We start from the raw sequence: 27717 nt of genomic DNA, 5'->3' as shown, positions 1-27717 counted from the left end.
GAGGTCTGATAACATAAGGAGATGGGATAATCCTTGCCTTTTGCCAGCATGTATCGTTTCAGCCTGTCTGACTACAAATAATCCAAACCAGCTACCAGAAAGTCCCATCTGCACAACAAGATAATGTGACACCTCCCAGAGCTGCTTTCCTACTTGTGGCGTTGCCAACCAGCGAGAGCTGTGCTATGCGTGGGACAACCTGCATTCAGAGCTGGTCACATCACTGATTGCTTTAAAACTGACCTCCTGCTAACTTCAGGGTTTATAGGCAGCAACTGTCCTTACCTGAGGGAGGACCATGGCATTCTCACCCAGAGGACTAGTGCCAGGATTCATGTGCCCAGCTTTGAGTGCGGCAAAGACCAGGGGCTGGATTCATTCTCCCTGCTATGCACCAGTGTCTGGGCATCTCATGTGAGCTGTAGCAACTGAGTCCAGGCATAAAGGGAGCAGAGCTCTCCTAGATGGAGCAAGTGCAGGAGAAGAGCTCAGCAGCTATGGAGATGCTGCCCAGGAAACTGCAACCCAGGCACATTTTCTTGTGAATGACTTCACAATTTGCTCAGGAATTAAATACTTCCTCGTTTAATAAACTAATAATTTGGGCTAGTTTCGTGCTGGACTTGGAAAGTTCACTGGCTGGAGTCATCAGCCAGGCTTTGTATAAACGGCTTCCCCCAGCTGTCAGCCAAGTGAGTTGTCCTCATCTTTGGGTCCCCCGGCGGGTGGCTCTTGGCACTACTTTCTTCTGCAGGGCTTTGTTGCTCATGCGTGTGCCTGAGGCTTTACGCTCTGGGGGCTTCCTCACCGCATCTTGTTTGAGCTGGAAATGCACCTGGAGAAAGAACAAAAATAACCGTGTAACATGTGTGTGCTCTGCTGCCTCAGGGGTCTGCAGGAGCTGCTCTGCCACTCGCCTTCGAAGCTGACTCTTGGGCCAAGGCAAGCCATAAGGGGCCTCAGCCAGTGTTACGATACAATGGGAACTCAGTGCTTAAATCAGCTGGAAACATTTTTTTTTCCTGTGGAAAATGTTGTACCATCAATCAGCTACATTTCTTATGCAGAGAGTTGCTCCTGTGGCAATGCGATGTCCTAGGATGGTTTGGAAGATGAGCTGTGAAAGGCAAGGGACTGACCTATGATCTTTCTTCATCTTTTCTCACCAGAGAGTAGAGAAATAGCATTGCTTTGCATCTCTGTGAATATTTAATACACAGGATAGTTTAGGACAGACATTCCTTGTTCAGTTGCATCTTGTTAGCTGAATCCTGCTTAATCAGTTTTTCAGCAACCAGTAGATCCAGGCAAAAAAAATCCAGAAAAGAAACCTCCATCCACTACAGCCATGAAAGCAGGTACAAGAGGGAGGAGGGGACAAGGAGCATGCAGGACACAGCAGATAAATGGGGAATGGGGAGGCTGTACAGAAAGGTGAAACTGCAATGGGTCTGTGTGGGCTTCCTGGGGGAGGGATGGGATGAACGGTGGATACGGGAGGTGCTGCAGGGGCAGAGGGAAATGGGGACAGGAGGGCTGCTGTGAGGGAAGATCCTCAAAAATCAGACCATCATGGGACAAATCAGTCTCTAACACTACTATGGTAAAAGGAAAAATCTATTTTAAAAAGGAAAGCCAAAGAGCTGGGTGCTTAACCTAGCAAAACAAAGGCTAGGACTGGGCTTGACAGCTCTCTATAAATACATCAGGGAATAAATACCAGGGAAGAAGATGAGCTATTTAAAGCACAACGTTGGCATAAGAACAAATAGGGATAAACTGACCATAAATAAATTTAGGACGAAAATTAGAAGGTTTCTAATCCTGAGAAAAGGACAGCTCTGGAAGAACTTCAGAGGCTGGGTAGGGTGGGATGAAGAGACAGAGGGTGGGAGAACCACTGCAGTGTATTTACGGCAGAGCCTGACCAGTGTACATGCAGCGAAGCAAATGACGTGCCAGGATGCTGCAGCTGGGGGGTTCTTGCTGGTCCTTAGGTAAGGCTGCAACTGTGGTCCCACCATGTTCACAAGGCAACAGCAGGGGCAGGAATCACCACCAACTGTTTTTATAACCAATTTCTAGTTGTCCAACCTGCCCTCAGAAAGACACTGTAGGGGCCACCTGGTGGCAAAAGCACTTAATCTCCCAAAGGTGCCTGGCTGTTCTTTGTTGGCACCCAGTTTCCATCTGTCTTGGGTGCTCTCAGCAGAAAGAAGGGCAGACTTCAGCCTCTTGCTATGAGTCTGATAATGTGTTTGGTCCCAGGCAGGATGCAGATGATAGCAAAGCACGGAAACCCACAGAACCAGGGGGATAATGGAGCCTCAGGGAACAGATGCTGTCTCCACATCATCCGTCTCGTCCTGGAGAGCGGGGAGGATGGAAGGAGAGCTAAAAAGCATCAGCCCCAGCCAGCCAGGGTCTCTCCCCATGGCCAAGAGGCCGAAGGACACAGGAGCTGGCACGGCAGCCCAGCGCAGCTGTGGGCCCTCAGTAGGAATTGAGAGGCACACAGCACTGCCTTCACCCTGCCCCTCTCTGTGAGCTGTGGGGAGCCCTGTGTCTGCCAAAGCAGACAGCCTGTAGCCACTGGCAATGCTCTACATCCCAGCTCCTTTCTCTACTGCTCACTAAGCATCTCTCGTTGCATTTCTTTCTCCCTGGGGTAAAGATATTTTGAGGCACCCTTGTGACTATGCAGCCTGACTCACCAATGAAGGTCCAGCTGGGCCCACTGTTGTTGTCACCGTCTGGGACTGGTACCCCTCTGCAGAGGCTGTGACAGTGTAAGTGCCAGGCAGCAGCAGCCGGAAATAATCCCCCATATCACCTGGAACACAAGGTGGGCAGAGAAAACACTCAGGAAGCATAGGCAGCAGAGCAAAATATATTCCAGTAGGTCTTGCTGGGTGTACTTCCTCAAGGGTGCATAGCCTTCAAAACCCAGGCAATTTCTGGCCTTTCCTCCAAATCTGCTGGCTACCGCAAGGCTGGATTCACATTTACAGACTGCAAGTGACGTCTCATTAGTGCCACAGAGTGCAGCACATTATGGATTACTTTGACAGTTTGAGTGTATTCCCACCTATGGAACTGGATGGGTATTGCAAATCTGAGTAATCACTACAGGCACCCTGTGTTATCTTGGCTTAGGTGGGGCTAATTGGTATGAGAGAGACACACGTGAGTCAGAGGCTTCCAAGGGAAAACAGGGAGGGTGGCTGGCAGGTCAAAGGGAACCATTTTCTCCCTCTGTTCACTCCCAGGGAGGCTGCACTTGGATACTGTGTCCAGTTTTGGTGCCCCCACATCAAGAGAGATGTGGGAGAACCAGAGCTCCTGACCCACAGGAGCTCAGGCCCCACAAGGAGAGCTGGGCGAGCTCAGCCTGGCTGGGAGGAGGCAGAGGGGGATCTGCTCACAGCCGGCACCTACCTGAAGGGCAGCTACAAACTCCTCTCAGCAGTGCCCGGCAAGACAAGGATGGGCAGCGGCCACAGATGGCAGCTTGGGAGCTCCAGGGTGCATCGGGGAGCACAGCTTCACCATGAAGGTGGCGCATCCCTGGCGCAGGACAGCAGAGAGGCTGTGAAATCCCTATCCTTGGGGGTCCGTGAGAATGGGCTGGAGGGAGCGGTGGCTGATCAGAGCCAACGTTGGGGACAATCCTGCTCCAGGCAGGAGGTTGGACAGGAGACCCCAGAGGGCTCTTGCAGCCAGCACCTCTGTGATTCTGTGATCTCTTGCGCACTCCCCTTTCCTATGGAGGTTGGCATAATAAGTGCCAAATATTAGAGCGTTACTGAGTCACAGACTTATGTTGAGAAGGAGTTTTGATGAATTAATAGCCTGACCTCTGAGGACCTGGAATATTGGCTATTTTCTTCAGCCAGTCTGTAATGTCCAGTCTGGTTGGAGAAGCGTGTTTATGAAAAGGAGGTTAAAATCGGCCAGCAAAGGAGAAACCACCTCAACTTGGATAAAGTAGCACTTCATTCTCAGTCTAAATTTGTCTGGCTTGAACTTTCAGTCTTTCATCATGTTCTGCTATTGTGTCTTTTGCTATCAGCTATTTCAGCTCTCTGTAGATAGACGCTTGAGTAGATTATTCCCTCAATCTTCTCTTTGGTTACAAATGTATATTCTCCTCTCTTTTGAAAAAATAGGAGCTGACTTTCTGAAGTACTTTACTCAAGGTTTGTGTTCCAGTTCTCAGCTCTTTCTTTCCTAAGCTTTCCTAAGCCCTCCTTGGTCCAGGATGCACAGGCCACACACATTATACCTTACCTGCTAACCTCCTCCCACATACCCAGCTAGTCTCCAAGAGGCTGTATCAAAAAGGGACAGGATGCAAGGGGACTGACAACCCACCAGAGGTGATGTCATGGCTGATTCCCTGGACAGAAATCACTGCTCCTGCAATGCCATTGTTGTTCTGGTCTGACACCATCCCTTTGATGCCCTGGTGAACCTGCAGGGAGGGAGACAGGCTGCTGGATCAAGGACCCTCCTTTGCTCAAGAGGGTGTTGCCAAGCACTGGAGGAGGGCAGAGCTCTGGGGTCAACCCCGCTTTTCCCCACACCCTTGGCTCTCCTGGTTCTCCCCAGCAGAGACAGTACAGGACACCACAGTGTCCCCAAACACCACCACCAAGAGCACCCAGCGAGCTCCATGATGACCTCCCTTCCACCCCTAGTGCCTACTGGTCCCCTACCATCAGGGCCCATGGGACCCTGCAGGAGAAGGGTGTGGGTCCCAGGACTGCCCCCTTACCTCTTCAATGAAAGCAACAAGGGCCTCCCGGTTTGCCATCCACTGCCTCTCCAGGTCCTCCTTGGGTGGGAATTTATTGCAGCTCAGCTCCAGGGTGATTTCAAAGCAGTTGGTGTAGAGGTAATTGAAGTCCTGCATGCCTGGAAGAGAAGAAGAGGCTGTGGCCAGGGGAATGCAAAGGCCCTTTCCCTCCCCAGTCCCATGTCCCAGGCATCCTGGCCCTTGTCTATCTTCTGCCAGACCGTCTTGCTCTCCTTCTTTGCTCCGCAGGTCCAGCCTCCTAGAATGAATGTTCTGAGTTGGAAGGGACCCACAAGGATCATCAAGTCCTCCCTCCATACAGCATGACTAGAGCCTTCTCCCCAGTGCAGCCCTCTCCCCTTGTGGTTGCCCAACTCCCTCCTTCAGTTGGATCATTCACCACCCTGCCTTCAGAAGCTCCAGAAGGTTTGGTACCATGGGGGATGTATGTCCCTTTCCAGTTACTCTCTAATATTTTCTCTAGCCTAATTTGCTGATTTTCAGTTTCTCCATTATGCTTTTTATAACCAGATATTTCAGGAGCCCGCAGCTACGAGAAATGTCTTCCCTTTGGTTACAGTTTTGGGTCTTGATGGAGTTACACTGTAGCATTTTCAAATACACTAACACATTAATGCTTCCTTCATCCAGCAGCACACAGCAGGGCCCTGCAAACTTCAGCTACTTCTGTGGCTCTTTCCCAAGCCACTTCCAGCCTTCCCAAGCCATTTTATGGTCTGAGATGCAGACACCAGAATGGTGTCTAGTAATAGGCACAGCGCTATTGCCACAGCCCTTCCCCAACACATCCTGTCCCAAGGTTTCTCATCTATCCCTTCACCTCTCTTCAGCTCAACACCTTGCTGTGGGTGGTGCTCACCTGCCCAGCCCTTACCTTTGCTGAGCGAGTACCAGGATGCCCCATTCGTGATGCCATCGGCAAAGTAGTCTCCACAGTTCCAGCCACGGTGCATCCAGCCGTGGGCATATGAGTAGGTCTTGGCCAGCTAGAAAGAGAGCAGCCATTAGCCACCGCTCCAGCGCCACGCGGCTGGGGATCCTGCCTGGGTCTGGGCGAAACATCCCTGTTCCTGCACAGGCTTCACTGGGGAGCATGGGAGGGAAGTCAGAGGAGGAGACTGCTCCTGCATTTTACTGCCGTGAAATACAACACGAGGTGGCCAGGACCTTTATGAAATGTAGGCAGATGAAGGCGGAGAAGGAAGAGCAGAAATCTGGCAAACTGGAGGCTTGCTGATGGCATAGGTGGCTCCTGCCCTGCTCCTGCTGAGATGAGGGGAACTAGAGGGCACTGGCCCCACGTGGGGGCACCCAGCCCCATTGGTGCTGGCCCACACGCGGTAAATGGCACTAACAGGGGGAGAAGATATATGGGGAAAACTAACCAGTGTCAGTCCTGATGCAAATACCATATACATCAGGGGAATTTGTATTAGGAAAGAGTGTGGCAACTTCTGGTTCTGGCAACTGCTTGTTTATTGTCCTTATTAAGATTACTGCTTATTTTTAGAGATGAAGGCAGGGCTGAAATTGGGACACTGCATCCAAAGCCTGTCCTTTGTGTAAGAGACAGTTTAATAAGAGAGACTGTTGTCTGCATTTTCTAATGCAAACTCTATACCCTTGTATTGTGGTTCCAATGCCGGTGTCATCTTGTTCTGACAGCAGGAAAACGGTTGCTTCACTACATTTCTGACTTCTGAGGCTATGTGAGTATCGTTAGCCTACACCCCAGGCTGCAGCCTCTCTACATATGGGTCCGAGCGCAGCCCTGATCCCAGCATGTCCTGGCAAGCCCCTGCACAGCCTCTGCATTCAGAGAAGGCTGAACTCCAGCTCAGACTTATTTTTCTCATTAACTGTTCTAATGCAGACTTGCTTTTTCTTGAGCTGGGTATTTCCTAATGGAAGCAGTGACTGAAGGCACTGTTTTCTGGGACATTTTAACAATGGAGAAAAACCACAGGCTTCAGCTAGTGCTAGCAGGATCAGCAGCACTTACTGATACATTCCCTGATGTCTGCCTATGCTTCTGGTGCTCCTTTAATTGTATTCCTTATTCTTTGCTATCTGCAAGCCCCTGCTGGGCACCTGCCCCCCTTATCCTGCTGTCATCAGAACCCCAGCCGGATCCTGCCACTTTTCTCGTACAAAACCCCAGGTACCTGCTATGATGGCAAAGCAAAGCTGGGGGCAGGCTACAGCTCTGGAAGAGCAGGGTTATACTGAAGACACTCGGGCTACTGAGGTTATGGGAAACACAAGCACAGCACTGACAAGGAAGGGGCTCCTGAGGGTTAAGACTGGCCTGTCCATGTGGTGGGACCGGCTCACAGTGGGAGTGCCCTGTCCTGGCTCACGAGCTGGTGGCTGGCAGAAATGCTGTAGTCTGCTAACAGTTATTTCCAACACGTTTCTTGGCTTGGCTCCTGCATGAGGCAGTGACCCATAGACTCCCAGCCAGCTCTCACACGCTGCACCCTGCCAGGGCTGCGAGAATGCCCTCACCCACCTGGGCATGCTCACCTTCTGAAACAACTTGTCATCAGGGGTAGGTGTGTTGACCGTGCGCCGGTGGCTCCTGAACCGCTGGTCCTGAGACTTGTCATAGGGGTAATTTGCCACCACTGCTCCACCGTGCAGATTGGCTGAGAGCACAAAGTTGTAGCTGCTGATCCACTGGATCACAGCCAATGTCTCTGGCTCCACCTGTGAGGAGAAGAGGGATGGGGACAGGGAGAAGAGCTCAGCCACCTCTGGGCCAGCTGCTGCTCCGTGCTAGGCTGCAGTGTGATCGGTCACATCAGACCCTGCCCCGCAATTTGCCTGCTTCAGCCCTTGCAGCTTCCTCCGTTCTCCACCACCCACCCTGGTGCACAGAGCTGGCTCTTCCAGTGCTTAACATGCTACAGCTCTCCCAGCACAGCCCAAAACCTGAGGCACACATATTAGCCAGCATGTGCCACCTCCTCTGCCCTGTGCATTGCAACCTCCTCCCCAAGGTGGCCATGCCAGCCTCTCCTCCTGGCAAAGGTGCAAGCTGTGATACGGGGCAGGATTACGTAATTTCTCTGCATGCAGGAGGCCTGGGCAAGGAGACAAGCACTGTGCAAGCCAAAGGACCGTGTATTTGCTTAGGTGCTGAGCCACTCTAAGAGGATGCTGTAGCCTTTGTGGCATCCCAGACCAGTACCTGGCTTTTCCAGTTATCAGGCAGTGGGATGTGGTGATTTGGCCCGCTGATTTCCCCGCTGTAGTACATGAACGTGTTGAGGTCAGGGAAGTTGCGGTTTAAGTCCACTCCGTTGGCATTGTTTCTCCCTGTCAAGTACCCGTTGCTGTCCGGGCCCTGCGGGGCAAAGGTGCATCACGGGGGTGAGTACAGGGTGGGTGCAGACAGGCTGGGTGTCAGAGCGGCAGGGACTGGCTGTCCTAATGGTGCTTCGGTGCCTTTGAGTCGCAACACGTGTGTTATTGCTGGCAGGAGAATAAAGAGTATTGGTACTGACGGGGAAAGTCAATAACAATATCTTCATTTTCCAGGATCACAGAGAAAGGCACAAGCCAAATAAACAATTTGTCTCAACCAAAAGCGCCATGAATAAAATACCTCCCCAAGGTCTAGTGGTACAATGGAATGGGTGAGGTTTTGGTGGGGGGACTAGGAGGCTTATCCCCTGCCCCATCCCTCATGTCCCTGTCTGCTCATGACAGTGGCATTCAGCTGCCACTTCCCCAGCCCGGGGCAGGGGATTTTCAGTGACCCTCCTGTGACAAATAACTTCTGTGGAAGGTAAGGCAGGTTTTGGAAGACTCCTCCATCACCTGCCAGGGCCACTTGGGGCGAGACACACAGTGTGAGCCCTCGGCATGGGAGGTGAGGAGCAGCAGCACTGGTTGAGAGGGACAAATTTTTCAGGTCATGGAGAGGAAAGATGCCCCCTCCCCATAGGTGTGGTGAAGGGGATCTCACGGGGATCTGAAGGGCTTTCTGCCCTTATCCAGCCAGAGGAGCCAATCACTGCCCAATACCTGCTTGGCAGCCACTTCGTACCCATCGGGGTTCATGGAGGGCATGATGTGGATGCGTGTGTCGTGGATGAGGCGGGTGATCCGCTCGTTGCCCCGGCGGTACTCCTCGCACAGGAACTCGGAGAGCTGCAGCAGCAGCTCACGGCCCAGCACCTCGTTCCCATGCATGTTCCCCACATACTTGAACTCCGGCTCCACTGGAGAGAGCAAGAGAGCGACACCATCAGCCAGAGCTGGGACAGGGAGGGGGAAGAGCCAATTCCCACTGCAGGGAGCCTGGGCAAGCCCCAGGGACCACCAATAAATGGTGTGAAATGGCCCTTTCCCTTGAAAAATGCAAACCTCAGTGAGGGATAGCGGCATGGTTCTCATAAGGGCTCCCCTCCATTTTTCCTCAGCATCCCTGGGAGCAGCCCAGGCTCTCCACCAGGTTGCTGCTCACCTTCGGCGCTCACAAGAGGATGTATTTGCAGGTGATTTGGTCTCAGGCTGGGGAGAGGCAGCACAGAGGGACTGGGAAGCACTGGCAGGATTGCTGCTGCCCTGAGCCCCCGGGTGCCAGGGCCTCCCAGCTCTGTGGTCGGTGGCCGTGGAGGGGACAGGCTATTCCTTCCACCTCTGCCCTTCACGGTTTGCTCTCAGTGTCTCTCACCAGCATGGCACATTCCTGGCTCTGAGTGCTTTAAGGAGCTTTTCATTACTCTGCAGGACAAAATCAATGCCTGGCTTGTGGCGAGCCATGCTCTTTCACTGGAAAGGCAGAATTGCCTCTGGCTGCTCCTTGTCAGCCTGGGGAAACCCTCGGTGGCTTCGTTGAATATGGATCTAACTGTCCCTTGGGCAGCTCCAGTATAAGCAAAAAGGTCTATTGTCACTGACTTTTCTAAAATGAGGTCTCAAAATACAGATTTAGAGACCGCAGGCAGACAGTGCCCAGAGCAGGACTCACTGCTTTGCTGAAAGAGAGGCAGCACACAGGAGGGACAGGTTACACTTTCCCAGAGGACCTTTTAAAGCAGCTATGTGTGAGAGAATAAATGTCCCATTGCAGGCTGGAGTCAGCACTGGAAGGGTGAGAGACACCAGGGGAAGCCAGCTGAAAGGGGAGCCTGACTTTCACATGAAAGGGTCAAGACAAAACAGGGTGTCATTACAAATGTCAGGCTGCCAGAGCTCCCATTGCACCATGAGTTTTCCAGCCACCAGCAGCAATTACACTCATCATAGCAGCACGCAGCCCTGCTGCCACACGGTGCCATGAGGATCCCCGGGACAAAAGGCACCACAGCCCCATGCATCAGACATCTGCTGCTTCCAAAATCCCCCACGTCTTTGCTGTGTGGGGAGGAGACACTGCATCTGGGCATGCTGAAGACAGATTCTAAAAAAAAAATATTCAAATTTTGGCAAAAGATTTTGCTTTTCTGTATCTTTTGATTGCTGTGCCTCAGTGCAGGACACCATGGGTGGGCAACATGTTTTGACCTGGTTAGATTTCAGGAGACATGAGAAGTAATTTAATTAGGTAATCCAGTTATAAAACCTAAAAATGTCCTGGAGATATGTGCAGCCTTTATTTAAAAAAAATAAGGTCTCAGCAGGGATTCTCCTTCTCTGCTTTGTTCGAGTCTGCAGCAGGGCTTCTCAGCCTTTTTCAATATGCAGACCCCTAAACATTATCCCTGTGAACACAAAACCCCTAATGACTGAGTGTAAGCCCACTAACTCTAGGGTTGCTTTTCAGACTTACTTTCCGTGGCTTTCAAGGGAGTCCACAGGTTCCCAAAGTCCTCATGCTACCAGGTGAAAGTGCCAGCCTGAGGGTGTCCCATGCTACAAGCAGGGCCACAGGTCCATGCTGCCTGCGTGGGGCAGGGGAGATCTTGGTCACCTCCTACGGCCCCTCCAGCGGCTCTCCAGTGGTTCTGCAAATCTAAAATCCAGTGGTGCACTGCCAGTGCCCTTTGCTCACTCCTTGCTTTGAATGAGCCCCTGATGTGCTGTGGAGGTACCTGAGGTGTCCCCAGCGCCGTGCAGGTTTCCCTGTACTGAATGGGGCTGGCATGGAGGCAGTCGGGTGGGGGAAACCTCCCATCCCACTTCCTGACACCCCTGAATGTGATGCTCTGGGCTGCAGGAGGGGAGCAGCGTGCCCCACGCCCGCTCTGCCCCTGATACAGTGTATCCTTGGGTAAGCCACCACCAGGTGTGGGATGCCATGGAATTTGGGGGGGCTACTCTGTTGGGGTGGGGGTACTTGTATGGGTTGCTCTCACCCCTGCAGTGCTCCAAGCAGTTTTCCACAGGACTAGGCTGCCTGGACTTGTCAGCCCCTGTGTTTAACCACACCAGCCAGGATTTGAAAAGGCAAAAGATCCTGCAAAAAGCAGACAGAGCCCTGCCTGCATCTGTGGCCTGGGGGCACAAGATTAGGAAACAAGGGGGCCCTGTGTGCACGTCCCCAAGATGGGAGAGCCATCTGGTCCCCTCAGCCCCCCGGGAGCACCTGGCTGCCAGCAAGGTCTGGCTCAGCAGCATCTCCATACCCTGCCACACAGACAGCAGCTCAAAGGCTGTCCCTGCCAAGGCTCTGCAGGCCACGTGGCAGCAGGTAGAGATCCCGGAGACTTGCCTGTCTCAGGGGCTGCACAGTCCACGGGGCTGGTGGGGCTGCAGGAGCCCAGTGCCCACTCTGCCGGGGTCCCTTGCTCACTGCCACCCTTGCTTTGGGGTTTGGAGGAAGAAGGACTTAACTCTTCCCTCCTGCCACTACCCAGAAGCAAAGGGTAGGGGGTGGGTGCTCCCTTTCCCTGCCTGCACAGCACTGTTTCGGGAGGGAGAGGGTGCCATGGCAGGTGGGTTGCTGGGATGGACTCGCCCGGGTTCTCGAGTTAGCCTGCACCGAAAAATCACAGCTCCGTCCAAAGTACGCACCTGGGCCACACTGCAGGTCATGCAAGCACGGCGTGTGCGTGGGGGTTTTGCGTGCTCGTGGCTGGACTGGCTGTGTGATCCATGCCAGAGCTGGCACTGCCTGACACCCAGGCACCTCTGGGAGTCCTGCCTGGAAAGCGAGATACCCCTCACCCCATACCCTGACGGCGCCGCGTGGCAGGGAGCACGGTGACGAAGCCCATCCCGTCTGAACCGCCGAACCCCGTCCCCCTGTACTTACGGGGCTCATGGATACCCGGGTAGTCGCTGAGCTCCAGGACGTAGAGGTGTCGGCCCTCGACACTGCGGCCGATGCTGTAGATGCGGGTGACGTAGGGGCACTGGCTCTGCACGCGGAACAGGGCCTGCACCATCTCCTCGTAGCGATGGTGGAGAAAGCTGAGGGCGGCCGCCACCTCGAGCAGGAGCAGGGCTCCCACGAGGGGCCGCAGCCAGCGAGCCATCCTCCCGCGGCGCTGGGCGCCCACACCAGCTCCGAGCCCCCGGTTCCCTCCCTGCCGGGAGCTTAAAGTGCAAACTCCAACCAGCTCTTTCCAGTTCCCAAGTGCCAGCCCCCTGCACCTGCGGGTGGGGGGCGGCGGGAGCGGGGCGCGCCGGGGCCCCGCGGCGCAGGAATGCTCCCCCCGCCCGCCGGCGAGCCCCCCCTCCCCGCCGTCGGAGAAGTTTCCCCCCGCTCCAGCTCACTTATTAACCGGACAGTAAACAGGCCCCCGCAGCCCTGGCTGTCACTGCAGAAGAAGCGCAGGGCTGGAAAACTGGCTGCGGAGGGCGTCGGGGCTGCCAAGCGCACGGCAAGCGGCGGGGCGGGGGGCCGGGGGGAGGCGAGGGGGGCGCCGGGCGGGGGGATGCCCGTCGCAGAGCCCGTCCGTGGGCCAAGAGCCGGGGATGGCTCCAGGGCGGCCCCGGTGCCCGCACGGCTCCCGCAGCCCTGCCCGGCCCCTGCCTGCCCGGCGCGGGCAGCGCCCGCCGTTCCCCCCGGAGCCCGGCCGCCAGCGCGGAGCCGCTCCTGCTCTCCTGCCCCATCTCCTGGGGAAGCAGAGGGAGACAACGTCGCGGGCTCTGCGGGGCTGCCGGCCCCTCTGCCCCGGCCCCCGCTCACCCGGCAGTCCCGCTGCTCCCGGGATAAAGAGGGTCGGGGACCGCACCGCCCTCCCCACAGCTGCCTACCCAAGCGGCCGTCGCAGGGGGAGGGCAGGGCAACGCGGGCTCTGATGCAGGAGTTGCCCGCTGAGCAGGTACCGGCAAGGAAAGCTCTGCCCAGAGGTCTGGTATCACCCTGCTGTGCACTGGAAGTGGGCATGGCAATGGTCTCCGGCAGACACCGGGCAGCTGGTGGGAGAAGAGAGCTCAACAGCCTGAAGGCAGATGGAAGTGCCCTGCTGACTGTTAATATACAGAATTGCAGACCGTTTCTGGATTTGGGGGAAGCTGGCTCCTCTCCGCCCCTCTGCCGCACACACCCGTGCCCCAGCAGGGAGCAGGCACCTCAGGCTCCCAGTGTTCTGCCCACGGGCGGGCGCAGCTGCGGGAGGCGGCCTTGCTTTGCAGCCTTACCCCGTGGGGCTAAAGCTCCAGCAGCTTAGCAGCTCAGGACATCCCTGATACAGCCGAAACTTGAGTACAGCAGCTGAAAGATTTACCATCAAGCCTGGACATCCCAGGAGAAAGGCTCCCTTTGCTAACATGAGTGTGCCATACTGCTCTGTCCAGGCCACCCTGGAAAGTTGCTTCTCCTGCCATCAGCAATGGGCTTCTCAAGATACCCAGAGCCATGCTAAACATCTGCCTTCCCTTCAACCTTGAGGTGGATCTGTGCTGCATTGCCCTGTGACAAGGGTTGCTCTAGCTGCCTCTTCCCCCAGCAAAGCATCCTCTACCAGTGCTGCCCAGCTTTCCTACCTGTTCTCCATGTGCGCTTGGCTTGCCGACAGCCTTTCTGCCTCAATTTCCCAGGAAGAGCAGTGGTAAAATGAAGGAGCCCCTGTTTATAGCCTCTAACGCAAACCGCGCAGGTTAGTGGGCAAAGCACACGGTCTGTCTGCTCCTGGCTTGGCTTACGCAGAATTTCCCACTTTGAACTTTCTTCTGTCCCAGCTCCGACATACTGGTCCTTTCTCTCCTTGCCCCTGAACCATCTGCACAGTGTCCTCCTCTCAATTATGGCCCCGTTTTTTAAAAAAAGGGTTGTAAAAGTTCTGTTTTTGAACAAATAGCTTTTGAAGACATGACCAGAAAAAAACCCTATACATAAAGATAGCAGTAGCCACATGAATACCTTCTCCCAGTTAAGCTTCAGCCCACCACATCCCCGCTTGTCAGTCAGTCTCAGAGCAACACACATTCAGGAGCAGGAATGGTGTTGCACCCATCTTTAATCGGGTAACAAACAGTGCTGGAGGTGCCAGCTTCTCCCAGCACTTGTAGGAAACCAAGGAAAAGTAGCTGAGGCGGTGGCAGGGCATGGTGAGCACGGGCATGGCAGGGCAGCTCGTGTCTTTACAGCAAGCCATGTCTGGTGGTATTTTGCAGAGCTGGCGGCTCACACAGCAATGGGAAAAGCCCTCACCTCCTTCACATCGCGACTACAGGTCTGCTGGGTTCCCGTGGAGCTGCTCTCTCCCCAGCTTTCAGCAACCAAAGCGATGCGAAAGAGGTGGGCAGGTTTCCAGTGCTGGCTGGTGTTCCTTGGCAGCCAGAGCGCACTAAGCAGGGCTGTAGTAAAATAGCACAAACCCCGTGTTTGGTCTGTCGCCCCCCTCCCCTTTCCCTTCCCAGGCTTTTCCAGTGGCCTGTGACAGCAGTGGGAGACTTGGAGCTGCAGTGCTGCCAAGGGACGCATGAAAAAAGCACTCATTTTCCTATGGAGACAAGCAACACTGATGTGAGAAACAACAGAAAAAAAAAACAAGACATGCCAGACCGTTAGATCCTAAAAAGGAGCCATGAGCAAAATCTGGGGTGGGTGGAGAACACATCTCATGCACTGCTAGGTCTGGAGAATTAGTCAGCGTTATCCATAGCATAGGGATGGAGGCAGCCTGTTATCAGGCCGCAGGTTGAAATCAAAAAAAGGAAATAATTTTGCACACAAGGCACAATGAGATTACGTCGTCAAAGCTGAAAATTAAATGAGTGCAAAGAAGAATAGGATGAATGCATAGAGAACTGGGGCTCCACAGCCATTAATTACGCAGATCCAGAAGCAATAGCTTGATCACGTTTGCTATGTCCCTGATGGCTAGAAGAGAAGGATCACGCCCTTTTGCTAAATGTCCATCTAAATCCTTGCCCATTTTGCAGCTGGAGACAAGCGCCAATGCGCTGCCTGTCTGATCTGACCTAGCATGGCTTTTATTATATTCTAGGAAAACAACATGCTGGTGAAGCTTTAAGCCAATAAGAAGTTTGGACATGTTAGAAAACATTGATGAAAGCAGAAACAAACAATATAGAATATTAGCTCTTAGAAACAGTGCAGGAAGTAAACAAAGACTTAATTTGGAAAAAGCGACTAATACATCTGGGATGGATCATCCACCTCCCCCCCAGATGTTCAAAGATGGAGAAACCTCGAGGCAGTGGGATGAAGAGGGTGAGCAGGAATGCACCATGCCACAGCAGCGAGAGTGAGAGGAATGCGAATGCGAGCCCCATCCCTCCCTGTTGCTCCGTGGCTGAGGGTCACAGGCAACAAGGAGCCAATCCCTCTGGAGCCAGTGGTGGAAAGCCTCGACCTGGTGTGTCTGTTTTAATTCTGGCCATATTGTTACCAGAGGAAGATTGGAAAATCTGAGGGAAGTTCAAGCTAAGAGCCATAAGAATGAGCAAACTAGGGAGAGTATGCGCTGAAAGAAAAATGATGAACCGTGACAAGTATGTTTGCCTTGGCAGAGCTACAGCTGTGGCTGCACACAGAGGCATGCAGCCGCACAGCTTCACAAATAAGGGGTGCAGCCCCCCCCCCCCCCATCCTTCACCTGTTTTGGGGGTTTTCAGTGCCAGCATGATGCCAGTGGTGCTGCGTGGGGGGAAGGAGAGGGAAAAAAAGGACAGAGGACTGCAGCCACCCAGTGCACGACAGAGGAGAACAAGCTGCTTTGGGGAGGTCAGGGTGAAGCTAAAGCAAGGAAAGACGGGGTTTGGGCACTAGCAGCCTTCCCGGGAGCGAGGCCACCTGTGTGAGTTGCCCAGAGCCTGGGAAGGACCACAGTGCTTTTACTTGCCAGGAGGGGAAGGTCCCTGCCCATCCACGGGGAACTTCACATCTAACCCAGAGGAACAGCAGGGAACTGGCAAGAGAGGAAATCTCATCTCCGGACTTTTCCATGTTTAGTGCCAGGAGCTCCACTCCACTATTGGCAAGTTCTCATCTTCTGGAAAACAGCGTAAAAACTTTTCTGGCATCAGTTCAGAAGTCTTTATTGTGATAAAGATACAGAGATTTGTACGAGCATCAAAACAAAGATCCATTTCATCAGGGCCAAGCCGCAAAAAGAAAGCGTGTGGCCGGGGTGGCAGGGACTGTTGTCCTCAGTGTACCCCCCCAGCCCCTCCTGAACAGGCTGCTGAGCCCTGCGACGCAGCTGGCAGCCCCGCAGAGCCTGCACGTCCCCCTGGCGCAGAGCATGGGAAGAACTGGGACAGCTGAGAAGGGGGCACCATCCAGCTGAGAGCTGCTTTTGGAGAAGCTGGGGCATCCCGGCCTGCATCAACATTGCAAATCAGCCTCTCACTGCAGAGGCAATGGCCCCACTTCCAAGAGCCTTCTTCCAAGCGGAGGCTCCACTGTGCTTTGCTGTAGGGCCAGAGAAATCAGCTGTAGCCTGTGCACAGAGGAGAGCTGGCTGTGTCGGGGAGGAGAGTGAAGGGTGCTTAGAGCCTGTGGTGGGGACCCGCTGTTTTCTGCAAGAGGTGAGTGTGCTGCAGGCACCCAGGCTTTCTCTTCTGACTCCTGAAAATCTCAGCCTCATTGATAGTTTTGCCTCAGACCTGACACTTGGGTGAACATGAGAGAGCTCGTGAAAGTCATCAGTCCCAGAGACACCAGACTGCTCCCGCACCCTGCAAAGCTATCAAAAACAGACCACTCAACATTTGAACCCAAACCAGAGACACTCATCCCACCTTGCTGCAGCACGTCTCAGGGCTTCCTGTGGCAAAAAAGACCAAGGTCTGGAGTCTTGGCAGCCCAGCAGAATTCATCAGTGAATAAATATTTGCAAGATGGGAACATGTGGTGTTAACAGATGCTTTAACCCAGAAGAGCAAAACTGTACAGGAGCCAGTGGCTGGAAATTAAAGCCAGAAGCTATCAAATTAGAAATAAGGCACAGATAATTATCAGCGAGGCAGATCAACTGCATTAATAAGAGAAGTAATGCCACATTATTACTGGCATATTTGGAAATTCCCCCCGCTGTCATTAATGGTGTTCACGTACGCATTGAGTGGCTCTGGAACACACATTTGAGGTGGATGCAGCTGGGTCAGATGCAGCACAGAAGCAAAGAAATGGATGTTCATTGAACTTGAACTCTTTGACCAAGGATTTTGAGTAGCCTGCGTGGATAAAATCCTGCAATAGCAGGAGAAATGGGGAGAAAAAAATCATATGCTTTTCTGTGAAGGTTCACGTACAGCCAGTGATATGCAAGGGTCTCACCCTGATAGGATGCCTTCAGTCAACCAGTTCCTGGAGCCTCAGCCTGCTCAAGTGATTTTTAAATGGCATGTCTGGTGTCACCTTAGAAATTCTAGTTCTGGAGAGATTCACTCATAAATGTGATCTAAAAGTCATAAGGTTTAAAAATAATGTAACATATTTTGTATTGATCTTAGTTCGGGGCCCTTAGGTTGCGCTCAAGTCGCATTTACAAATTTAAGAAAAACAAAACTCAAACCAAAAAAACAAGAAAGAAGGCAGGAGGGAATAAGCAAAAATACCAGCTGATCACCTACTCCAGAATCAAGAGCTAACAATATTAATACCATGGGACTTGCAATAAAAATACAAAACATTGCTAAAGCTCTTCTCCCAGGTTCTATATTTGAGCTTTTCCTTTGGCATAAACCCTTAGGAGGGACCAGAAAAGCAGACTGGCGCAGGCTTTCTCTCCACACCAGCTTCCACATGGAGTTTCTGCATCCAATGGATCTGCCAGTTCCAGCATCACGGGCATGACTAAGCAGCTGCCAGATCCCCAAGGAGGTCTCAGGAGAGGAGTTACCATTCTGCAGGTTTCCACGCTGATCATGGGGAAGAAGGTCGCACCAGGTAATATGGGGAGCTTCTCCAGGGCAACTGCCCTGCTATGAATACTCCGTATGCAAGGAAGGTGTGTGGCAAGCGGGGCTGACTGGCAGCTGAAGCAGCTCTGATCACATGCTCCTCCTGCATGCCTTCCAGCCGTGACCAAAAAGTACTCATAATCTCTCATCTACCTATCTTTGCTGAGAACAACAGAAGGAAGACTCCATCTCTAGTTGAATTCCAACACCTCAGTGTATTTGCAGAGAAAACAAAAACTGGTCAATGGACAGTGTAGGGAATTGTCATTGGTGCATTGATCTGGATCACTTGCTTGGGGGAATATTCTTGGAATAGTACAAATTTTAGTGGAGCCACAGGGAAGGCAAAGCGGCTCATGTTGAAAGACAGTGATGTAGGGTGCGAGACAGCGGCGATTCTGGAATGCAATGATCAGGAAAAAAGCCAAGTTGCAATAGTCCAACTGGACAAAACAGCCCCAAAACTTTCTCAAAAGTGAGCAGGCCTGGCCCTGAGATATATGAATGGGGAACATAGAGTATAGATCAAAACCAGAGGGTGTTACTTTTATGTACACTATTAGCAACTCTACTACCACTTGCTGTTGAAAACTTTGGTCTCCAAATTTCAGAAAGATGTGAAAATTTTCAAAGAAGTGGACTCATGAGCTGCAAGTGAGGTCAGCACAGGGCACTTTAGATTGAAGATCAATCTATTTAATATGATACAATTGCAACTTGCAAGCACCAAGAAGGAAAAGGGATTTTGATAGCAGAGTTACTTAGTCTTTCTGAAATGGGCAGAACAAGATCCAACAGAAACTGAAGCCAGCTAATTCAGAGCAAAAATAAGACACAGATTTTTGGAAGAATAATGAACTGACCAAAGATCTTACCACAAGACAGGGTAGATTTTTCCCTTACCTTTTGGTCCTTCAATACATTATGGCTCCTACTTCCAGGCATGAAAGAGAAATAACTGGGAGACATTTTCCAGCCTGCACTGTGCAGAGGGACAGGCTGGGAAAACATGAAAACCACGAGCTCTGTATCTGTCCTTGCTCGAAGAAGAAAGCTTTACTGGGGTTGTACACCCTGATCCCCTCTGCACCTTCTACAGCTTTGCTCGGGGAAACAGGTGAAGGTATGTGTTTGCCATGCCTTTCTCTCCACAATATCTGCTTTCTTTTGGCCTCCGGCACTTATAGGTCATTATGAGAAGAGATTTCTGAGATTTTGTGGGAGGTAGACAGGCACCAGTGGTTTCCAAGTGTTTTTATAAAAATGGATTTCTGACTTACCTCTCTTCTTTTTTTGGAGCAAGGAATGGAAAATGGAAGAAAGTGATGCATAAACCTGATCAGTAGCATCACCCTAGCTGTGTGCTAGAAGATGGGCTGCAGTATGTGCACTCACAAGCCCTGGGTCTTATGGTCATGGGATAAGCCTAAACCATGAGGGAAGGAAAGGCAAATTTTCACTGATTTTGCTGGTGGAAAGAGTGGTTCAATCTGTGCGTGCTCGTGCTGCTTAACTGCTGCCAGCTGTCTATTTGTAAAAGAACATGACTTAATAAACATTTTCCCTAGATCAGAGGCTGCTGTATGATCAGCACAGTGACACTGGATTGCTTTAGTGGCTGTATACCTGTAGGCACGCTGATGACACCAGAGTCCCTCTAGGCATAAGCACTTGCTACTGGTCAAGAATCCTCAGCCAGTATGAGCAATTCCTACAAAAATCATCAATGCCTGGCTGGGCACTCATGTCTTGATACACCCTAGGGGTATGGGAATGGCTCAGTGTAACAGTGAGCCAGCTTTGGTCCAGCAACAACATCAGGAAGACGTGGGAATGAGGCTTCTTGCCACCTGTGAAAGGAGCAGACAGCCACCAGAGCCCAGCTGAGGGCTGATAATCACCAGTATGCTCAGTTTCTTCATCCTCATCCCTCCTTGTCCCAGAGTGGCTAGCCTTTGGGGGCCAGCTGGGTGCAGGTGGCCGTACCTGGCTGTAGGGCTGCGAGGGCTCAGGGCGCGGGGAGGGAAGCGGAGGCGTGCTGGTGTGGGAAGGGCTCTCGGGAACAGCTTCAGTGGAGGAGGAGTGGGATCACCCTGCATGTGATCACTCCCAAGAGCTCAGTGGGATGTGTGACCCTGAGATTACCCTTGCAGGAGCACTGGCTCCTAAAGATTGCTGCCGCTTTTCTGTTTATAATGCTGTGCATGAGGCAAAGACCAACAAGCAGCAAAGTTTCATCGAATGAAGGTACGACCCATTCAAGGAGGGGACATCCACTTGTCTGTCCTTGGCAGAAAGAGTTGGCAAGCCTGATGTCCCGACATCTGTCAGTGCAAGTGTGAGTCGGAAGGAATAAATGCCCTTGTTGTACACAGTCAGTAGCTTCAGTGAGAGGTGAGGAGGGCTCTGCAGTATCGCCTGCTTTGCCGGGGTCTCGCTAGCCCTGAGTGGCCAGGTGGCATGGCCCCCTCCCACCAAAGCTCTTCCTAAACAATCCCCTTCTGCAGGCACTTGGGCTTGTGGAAGAGAAGCCAGGCAAGTAGGAGCACAGACACCAGCACGAGGGAGCTCAGCACCATCAGCCCCACGTAGCTGCCATGGGAAAGAGGGGGCATGGCGGGCTCCTCTGCGGGGATCATGTTGGTCAGATTCAGCATGTAGCCCAGGGTCCAGCCTGCATCGCTGCTGCCAATCTGAAACAGGAGAGGAGCAGAATCAGCGCTGGGAGGTGCAGGGGCTACTTGTGGCATTTCCGGGGCAGTAGCACCTCTGGGGAAAAAGGTCCAGGCTGTGCAGCAGAGATTGTAGTTAGCTGCTGGGGTAGAGCCCTCCCCACCACAAAACACACCTTTCCAAGGAAGTGGATCCTTTGCCAGTTCTTTTCAGTGAATTTGTAGCCATCTTCCAGGAGAGAGAGGATGTAGGCTCCAGAGAAGCAATATTCACTCAAGTACTTTTCTTTTATTTGGTGGTATGTTGTCTTCACCTAGGGAAGGAGGAAGTCGCCAGGCTGTTAAACACAGCTTCCCGCTGCTCCAGCTTGTGCCTGAGCATCCACTGCAGGTGTTGGGGGGATCTTTCCCCTCTTGCCTTGGAAGTTACCCCCAACTATTTATCCTACAGAAAAACATCAGCCGCTCTTGCCACCCAGCAGCCCCAGCCCACTGCCACAAGCACTGCTTACCTCATGCCAAGGCCGGGCACAGAAGCTCTCAATGGTGCTGGCCACTTTGTCCAGGGCAATGGGGCTTTGTTCATGGGTCAGGTTCAAAAAGTTCATCACAAAGTAGAAAGCAGAAAAAGCCTGAAGGAGAAAGAATATTTTAACATGACCGGGCCTCAGCATGAGCAGGACAGTGGAAATTCCACAGAAGAAAATGGTTTTATATACAGATAGAGAAATATAAGAAGCAACACCACACACACACACAAGTAGATATATTTTCAAGAAGAATGTCATTTTGAGACACCCCTCAGAGCTGATGAGAGGTAAGGACTCCAAAATGAAGGTGGAAGTAGGAACTTCACTGACCACAGTATCCTGAAGAACTTCAGTAAATCCCTCTCCTCTACGCACTGGTGCCAGAGTGGCACACGGTGAACACTGCTTGGCATCACAACCGTGATCCCATTTTGGCAACTGAATGAGATTGCAGCCAATTCCTCCACAAACAGCAGAGGTGATGGCCTGAAAGGACTGTACACAGCCCCAGCATAAAATCCAAAGTCCAGAAAACCCATTTCTGACCATGGCCAATAGCTGATAGGTAGGGGACAGTTTATGAGCAGGGCAGGGGAGTATTAACAGTTCCCCTAGAAAGCCTCACAGCTACTGAATTCTTGTTGCTCTAGGACTGATGCTCAGTGTGGTGTCACCCTTGATGTGTTCAGAGAGTGCACTGTCTCCTCCTCACATCTGGTAAGCAGACAGGTGAGCCGATTGGTTTCAGTAGTGCTCACACACTCTGGATCAATTTCAGATCTGGAACCACCATTGACCCCAGGAGACAAGGTCTGCAGGACCAGTGCATCATGCATGGCCTGCAGCAGGTTCTCCTGCCTCTGGTGATGGCCATCAGGAAAGACTGCCTGCAAAATGAATGAGTAATTGGAGCTCCCCAAGGAGACACCTACAGGAGATAGGTTAGAACAAGAACAGTGCAGTACTGGTACGTCAGTATTTACTGGGGTTGCTCTTAGGTGTGCTATCCTCACAGCAAGTGCAGCACTACTTTTGTAGTTACATGTCCAAAAAGCCATCTTGTAAATGATTTCTTGTCCCAGCCAGGGAGAATACACTCTAGCATTACTCTGAGTTTCTGCTCTTCTCATATTCTGGGTAATAGAGAGTTGAAGAATGTGAAGACTTACCCCAAAATCCCCTTGTAATGGAGGTAGGTATATCCCATTGAAGGAGCAACTGGAGTAAGGGCAACCACTTTTATTAAAGAGTGTCTGGATGTTTCCTCGACACTTTTGATAATCCCCCTCTCCCTGTATGTAGAGCTGGCTGAAAGGGAATTGCTTTTTCTCGGCTGATGTACAAGGGTTTTTGAAGAGCTCATTTATATTTATTGTCCTCTGATACCCCTGGTGAAAGCATGGATCAAGGAGGCTGCTGTTCTCCACGGTCTGAAAGTAAAATCCACCCAAGCTGTTAAACTTCACTCTAGAGTAACACCCTGGAAAACATCCACAAGGAAGGGTGGCTGCAAGGCACTTGTCACAGTACATCACACCAAGATACACACATTGGGTCAAAGTGATGAGGATGGTTTAAGGCATTGGCCGTGATTTGGGAGACGTGGGTGCTGCCACAGCCTCTCTGTAGGACTCTGGGCAAACTCCTTTCAGCCACATTTTGGGAAGCTGTTGTTGATTTGGGATTCTCAGAGAATCACCTCCCCTGAGTACCTCAGTTAAGCAGAGTAATCCTGCTATCCCATGCCCAGGAATCAAGGCACCTCAGATTGGTAGGATTTTTGAAAATGTTGACTGTCGTCTCTTTCGGCATTTGCCCGGTCTTTATGGAGGACAATGACATTTCCCAAACCCAGACTAAGGGATGAGATTTTTAGCTGGGACACAGCAACTTTTACAGCACCAGTATGTCAAAGCTAGGAGGGTCCAGGATCTTCACCTGCAATCACAGATGTACTTGCCTGTATGTCCCTGGCCAGTTTCTTTTGCAGAGCCTGGTCCTTCCCATAGCAGAGAAAGCTGTGCGTGTACACTAGGTAATCCTTGCCATAGAGACGGAAGTAGAGCAGGTTCTCTAAGGACTCAGAATAGTGTTCATTTGGTACAAAGGTAATCTGTGTTGATGCTCCTCCGAGGTCTAGTGCTCCTGAAGTCTCACTTATGGATTTTAGAGAATGTAGTAGTTTTGTCCAGCCAGACTTTAAAAAAAAAATAAATCAAAGTAAGACAGATACATCAGGCACGGAAAAGATTCATTTGGGAGCAAATAAAAAAGAGAAAGACCTATGAGGAGAGAAGCAGAAGCACAGAACACAGGAAAGTCAGGAAGACACGGAGGGGGGCATGAGAGCTGGAACAAGACACAAGAAAGATGCAGGCTCAGAAAAGCAAAAGATGGATCATGTCTGAGTGTTTGCAGGAGGACTAAGAATATTAAATCTAATATAACTCTTATGAGGAAAACCAGCCAACTTTCTATTTCAGCTCCCAGATGATTTATAAGCTCAGTAGTAAAGAATTATTGCCAAACTTTGCGGGCACAAAAATATTTTAGATCAGGAAGTGAGGGGCATGCTAAACCCAAGCAAAGTTATTGAAACATTTTATTGCAATGCTTTAAGCCTGACTACAGTGGTACACCCTGATACTCACTGGTATCAGGATATACTCACAGTAATTGCTGAGGCATGATGTGCAGCTTCCTGATCTCTGGTAACTGGCTTACAAGGGAAGATAGTGCCTGCGACACCCTCCTGCAAGGCATGATTTACAAAGTGCCGCGAGACGATGATTCAAATATGGACTTCCCGTTGATACAGTACCTGCTTGAAATTGCCCAGCAGGTAGTTAATGGTGATCCATCCATAGGCTCCTTCTTCCTGACCACTGATGATTCTGGCACCCTGGAAGTTGAAGGGAGTTGAACGTAGCGTCTTCTCTACTGAGGACAATACTTTGTCAGCTGCATTTTTATTCTCCAAGCTGGATGAATGGAAGAAAGGATGGAGTGACTCTGGGTGACAGCTCTCTGCAGCCTATGGGCTTTATTCTGAGTAGGCAGGCTGCAAGTGCCCACCAAGCATTAATTATAACAGAACACTCTTTGCCATCACCATTACAGAAGAAATCCGTGCCCTTTGGTATCCCCAGGGAGATTTCCCAGGCAATACATACATAAGATCAGCTTGCTGTCCCAGCCAGGCAAGAGGTCTGGGGCACCCCCATCAAAATCACAAATAAAAGTAAAGGATGATATGATTATAAAGTTACCTTAGCTCTGATGGTCTCGGGCTGAGTCAAGTTATGTGGGGAGTTGCAACATGGTGGGGCTAAAAAATCCTGGGTCAGGCCTAATACCAGACAGTGGGGGATGTCTGAGCATCTCCTGAGCATCAGCTTGGGCACTGGAGTCTCTGCACTGCATGCAGGTGCTGGAAATGGACCTGCTGGGCAAGCAGGGGAAGAGCCCAGGGAGGCTCCGGGTTCAGAGAGGCCAGTGGCAGAAAAGGGCATCTGAGCAAAGCGTGAACTGGCAGCATTTCCAAGGACTTTTCCCAAGAGGACCCCACTGACCATCCATGGCAGTCCCAGGCACAGTGCTGCAGGAAAAGGGGACAAGCCCTGCAGTACCTGAGAAGGCGCATGCCGGCAGTTGCTCCGAGGTAGACAGGTGTCTCTTGATGCTGCTTTGAGGGAATCACCGCTTCTGCTTGTTGTAGGCACTTTGCCAGAGAGGGACCTGCCATCTCCGTGGCATTGGAGTAACCTGAGATCCCAGGGCCTGCAAGAAACAAGGACACTTCATTGCTCAAACTCCAAGCATAATCCCAGAGCGCTGTCATGAGCAATCATGTTAAACCACAGGCAGCAACATCAGATTCAACCACCCCATATCTAGGGAGTTTTAGAAATCCTACAGCATCAGCTAAGCCCAATGCACATGGGGATGGCCACGGCACCCAGCATCTGCCGTTCGTTCTCTGCGAAGCAGGCTATGAACTAGCAGTGAAGGCTGCAGTGAGACAGATCATTTGCTTAGTATGTCCTGGACATATTAAAAGAAGCAGACTCATCTCTGAGAAGCAGACTCATTTTTGCTTCTGCCTGGGAGTGCCCTGAATTTGCTCCTGAAAATCCCTGATGCTTCACTACACGGGGCCCTCTGGGGGAAGATGCTGTCATTTGTTTGTGTATTGTACGCTCACACTACAACACTGAGTGTTTTGCAGCTATCTGTTTTCATGCTGACCCAAAGAAAAAGTAATTGTCCCTCCCTGCCATGTGTCCCCTGGTGAACGGACGGCCCCAGGACCGATGCCTGCACAGGCAGCAGTGATGCCCGCTCTGTGTTTACTCCAGGTTGCTGTATGCTCAGCATGCTGCTTGTGGCATGGCACACAGCAGCACTGAGCACCTCTCTTGGCATCTTGATAACAGTGTGGCTGTCCCCTGTGCTGCAGACAGGTCTGAAAAGACCCCAGGCAGGCTCTGACAACACCTCTCCTCTCCCCAGAGCACAGCGATCCATGATGGTCTGCTCTGTTCCTTGTCATGTGCATCCTTGGGCTTCACTTATGCCCTCCTAAACAACACAATATCTACAGAGCAATTAAATAGCATAAAGAAAGTAAACCATGCCATGCATAAGTTGAGCAACCCCGGCCCACAAGCCCAGTGCCTAGCTTGCACAGAAGCCTTGAAAAAGAGGAAACGATGCCCTCCCCTCTCGCTGCCTGATGTTCATCGGCACTTCAGCAAGGGCGCATACAGACGTTTTATTTAAGTACATTCTTTGGTGTAGTTTTCTCCAAAAAGCGCTCACTTCTAAGCATCCTAAAAATAAAGGAAAAAGTGGATCCAGCTTTCCCCCCAGGCACATACAGCTCCCTATGGGAAGCGGTGGGATATACATTAGCTCACAGATGTAACACTCTCTTTACTCTTGGCCTCTTCCTCCAGCTTTCTCCTCCCCCACCCTTTGGTTGCATTATCTCTTCTTCATCCTGTGCCCCTTCCACAGCTCCCTTTTCTCCTCTTACCTTCAACTTTACACACCTCCACCTGCTGCACCACCCCAGTGTCATTCTCCTTCTCTGCTGGCCACTCGTACACATACAGGTTAGTGTGGGACGACCCCGCATCCAGCACAATCCCATACTGTGGGCAAAACAGAACCGTCATTGCACCTGAGGCACCGAACCAGACACCCTGTGCGCTGGTCTCCACATGCGGGGGGACCAGGAAAGAGCAGCCTATCTGGCAGCTGTGGGGACGTGCTGTGTCATTACTCTTCTCAGCAGTGCTTCAGTGCAAAGTTTCCATCAAAGGATAGAAGAGCAGAGAAGCAGCAAAATTGGGACTGATTACTTAGGAGATGATCTCCTGTGGTGCCATATCTGTTTTTACCATGAAGATGTAAAATGAGATGTTGAGGTCCATGGAGCCAGAAAGAGAGGTTAGCCAGACCTGGCAAGGGCATCAACATGTTCTGGAGCACAATGCATGCCTAACCCCAGGTTGGATTGTTTTCCTGAAAGAGTCCCGGCTTGTAATACCTTAATATTCTTCGGAAGTGGCTTGTTTTGGGTCACTGCTACAGCAATTAAAGCAATTACAGCCAAAGTAGAGAGGAATCCCAGGATGACTAGAATCTTTCTTGTCCAGGACATCTTTGGTTTGGTACCTGTGACTAGAGCAGAAAAAGGATGTTAGTATCCCAGTAGCCCATCTGACCTCACACCGCAAACGTCTTCAGGCATGTTTCTGTAGTTTCTTTTCACTAGGAAACATCTGCCTTTGCCCATCCCTGCTCCCATCTCCTGCTCCATGTCATCATGTGGGATTTCTCAGAGGCAGAGCTCAGCCCTGGTGTCCTACAGGTCTGCTGTCTTGGGCTGTGCCACATCTCCATGGGCTGCCCTGTGCCAGGTTATGATGAAGGAAGACTTCAAGATGCAGCTTATGGTTAGCTTGTCCTTAAGATACCTGCAGGTGGCTGAGCAACTGTATAGCAAAAGCATCTGTATGGGGCAAACACCAGCTTCTTCTATAGCTCTGCATTTGCCTTAATAATCCTTGAGAAGCTGAAAGAACAGACTGCTAATATATAAACAGTGTAACCTTGTGAAACCCAAAGCTTTAACCCCTGTGACATTGTACCAGACCGATTCCTTAACTGTTGCTGTTATATTTGGTATGACCTATTTAACAGATGAAGATTTTTGTGGCTTAAAATACATTGTTATCTGTAGAATTCTGTAAAAAAAAGCCATTTTTAGCTGATGGAAATAATTCACAACCAATATGGCATTTGAGCTTCCAGAACCAATATACATATAACTGCATATTGTAGTGGCTAGCACGATGCTTTATTCTATATTTTCCTTCTTTGGATTCTTCTTCATATATCCCATGGTGGAGAT

General features: G+C 51.4%; 2 protein-coding genes and 1 long non-coding RNA gene across 13 annotated transcripts in view; 1 reads left to right on the top strand and 2 right to left on the bottom strand.

Annotated features, from left to right (window-relative positions):
- Nucleotides 1-569: 569 nt before the first annotated feature.
- On the bottom strand, nucleotides 570-12785 carry CPN1 (carboxypeptidase N subunit 1). 2 transcript variants are annotated; one of them, XM_075108078.1, is made up of 9 exons: nucleotides 12027-12785; nucleotides 8852-9048; nucleotides 8013-8168; nucleotides 7346-7528; nucleotides 5694-5805; nucleotides 4778-4917; nucleotides 4375-4474; nucleotides 2715-2833; nucleotides 570-835 (listed from the first exon to the last, which is right to left on the bottom strand). In XM_075108078.1, the coding sequence occupies exons 1-9, from the start codon at nucleotides 12247-12249 to the stop codon at nucleotides 704-706; spliced, it is 1362 nt and encodes a 453-aa protein (XP_074964179.1). In that variant the 5' UTR covers nucleotides 12250-12785; the 3' UTR covers nucleotides 570-703. The 2 variants fall into 2 exon arrangements, with proteins under 2 accessions (XP_074964179.1, XP_074964180.1); XM_075108079.1 differs by lacking the exon at nucleotides 4375-4474 and having other exon boundaries at nucleotides 12027-12447.
- Nucleotides 12511-19666, top strand: LOC142063823 (uncharacterized). The gene is made up of 3 exons (XR_012662912.1): nucleotides 12511-12597; nucleotides 14336-14459; nucleotides 14582-19666. It is a non-coding gene; the product is annotated as an uncharacterized LOC142063823 (long non-coding RNA).
- Nucleotides 16210-27717, bottom strand: part of ENTPD1 (ectonucleoside triphosphate diphosphohydrolase 1) — a 59550-nt gene continuing 48042 nt past the window's right edge. For 9 of the 10 annotated variants that reach the window (XM_075108067.1, XM_075108068.1, XM_075108069.1 and 6 more), the window contains 9 exons: nucleotides 26851-26984; nucleotides 26335-26452; nucleotides 24926-25076; nucleotides 24118-24277; nucleotides 23257-23493; nucleotides 22466-22726; nucleotides 21279-21398; nucleotides 20943-21080; nucleotides 16210-20787 (listed from right to left, as the gene is read on the bottom strand). In XM_075108067.1, coding sequence (XP_074964168.1) covers nucleotides 20581-20787; nucleotides 20943-21080; nucleotides 21279-21398; nucleotides 22466-22726; nucleotides 23257-23493; nucleotides 24118-24277; nucleotides 24926-25076; nucleotides 26335-26452; nucleotides 26851-26984 — 1526 coding nt within the window. In that variant the 3' untranslated portion in view covers nucleotides 16210-20580. Of the gene's footprint in view, nucleotides 20788-20942; nucleotides 21081-21278; nucleotides 21399-22465; nucleotides 22727-23256; nucleotides 23494-24117; nucleotides 24278-24925; nucleotides 25077-26334; nucleotides 26453-26850; nucleotides 26985-27717 lie in introns of those variants that run through there. The other variant, XM_075108077.1, reaches the window with a different exon arrangement.

The sequence above is a fragment of the Phalacrocorax aristotelis genome, chromosome 12 (genome assembly GCF_949628215.1).
Source record: "Phalacrocorax aristotelis chromosome 12, bGulAri2.1, whole genome shotgun sequence".
Taxonomy (NCBI): domain Eukaryota; kingdom Metazoa; phylum Chordata; class Aves; order Suliformes; family Phalacrocoracidae; genus Phalacrocorax; species Phalacrocorax aristotelis.
The sequence above is the reverse complement of the archived record's forward strand: the minus strand, read 5'-3'. Positions and strand labels throughout refer to the sequence as shown.

Excerpts from the sequence above, each read along its gene's own strand:
- CPN1 (XM_075108078.1), bottom strand. The coding sequence starts at position 12,249 with ATGGCTCGCTGGCTGCGGCCCCTCGTGGGAGCCCTGCTCCTGCTCGAG. Across the intron at positions 4,475-4,777 it reads TTGTTGCTTTCATTGAAGAG|GTTCACCAGGGCATCAAAGG; the intron begins GTAAGGGGGCAG and ends CCCTCCCTGCAG. Across the intron at positions 836-2,714 it reads GCCCAGCTGGACCTTCATTG|GTGCATTTCCAGCTCAAACA; the intron begins GTGAGTCAGGCT and ends TTCTTTCTCCAG.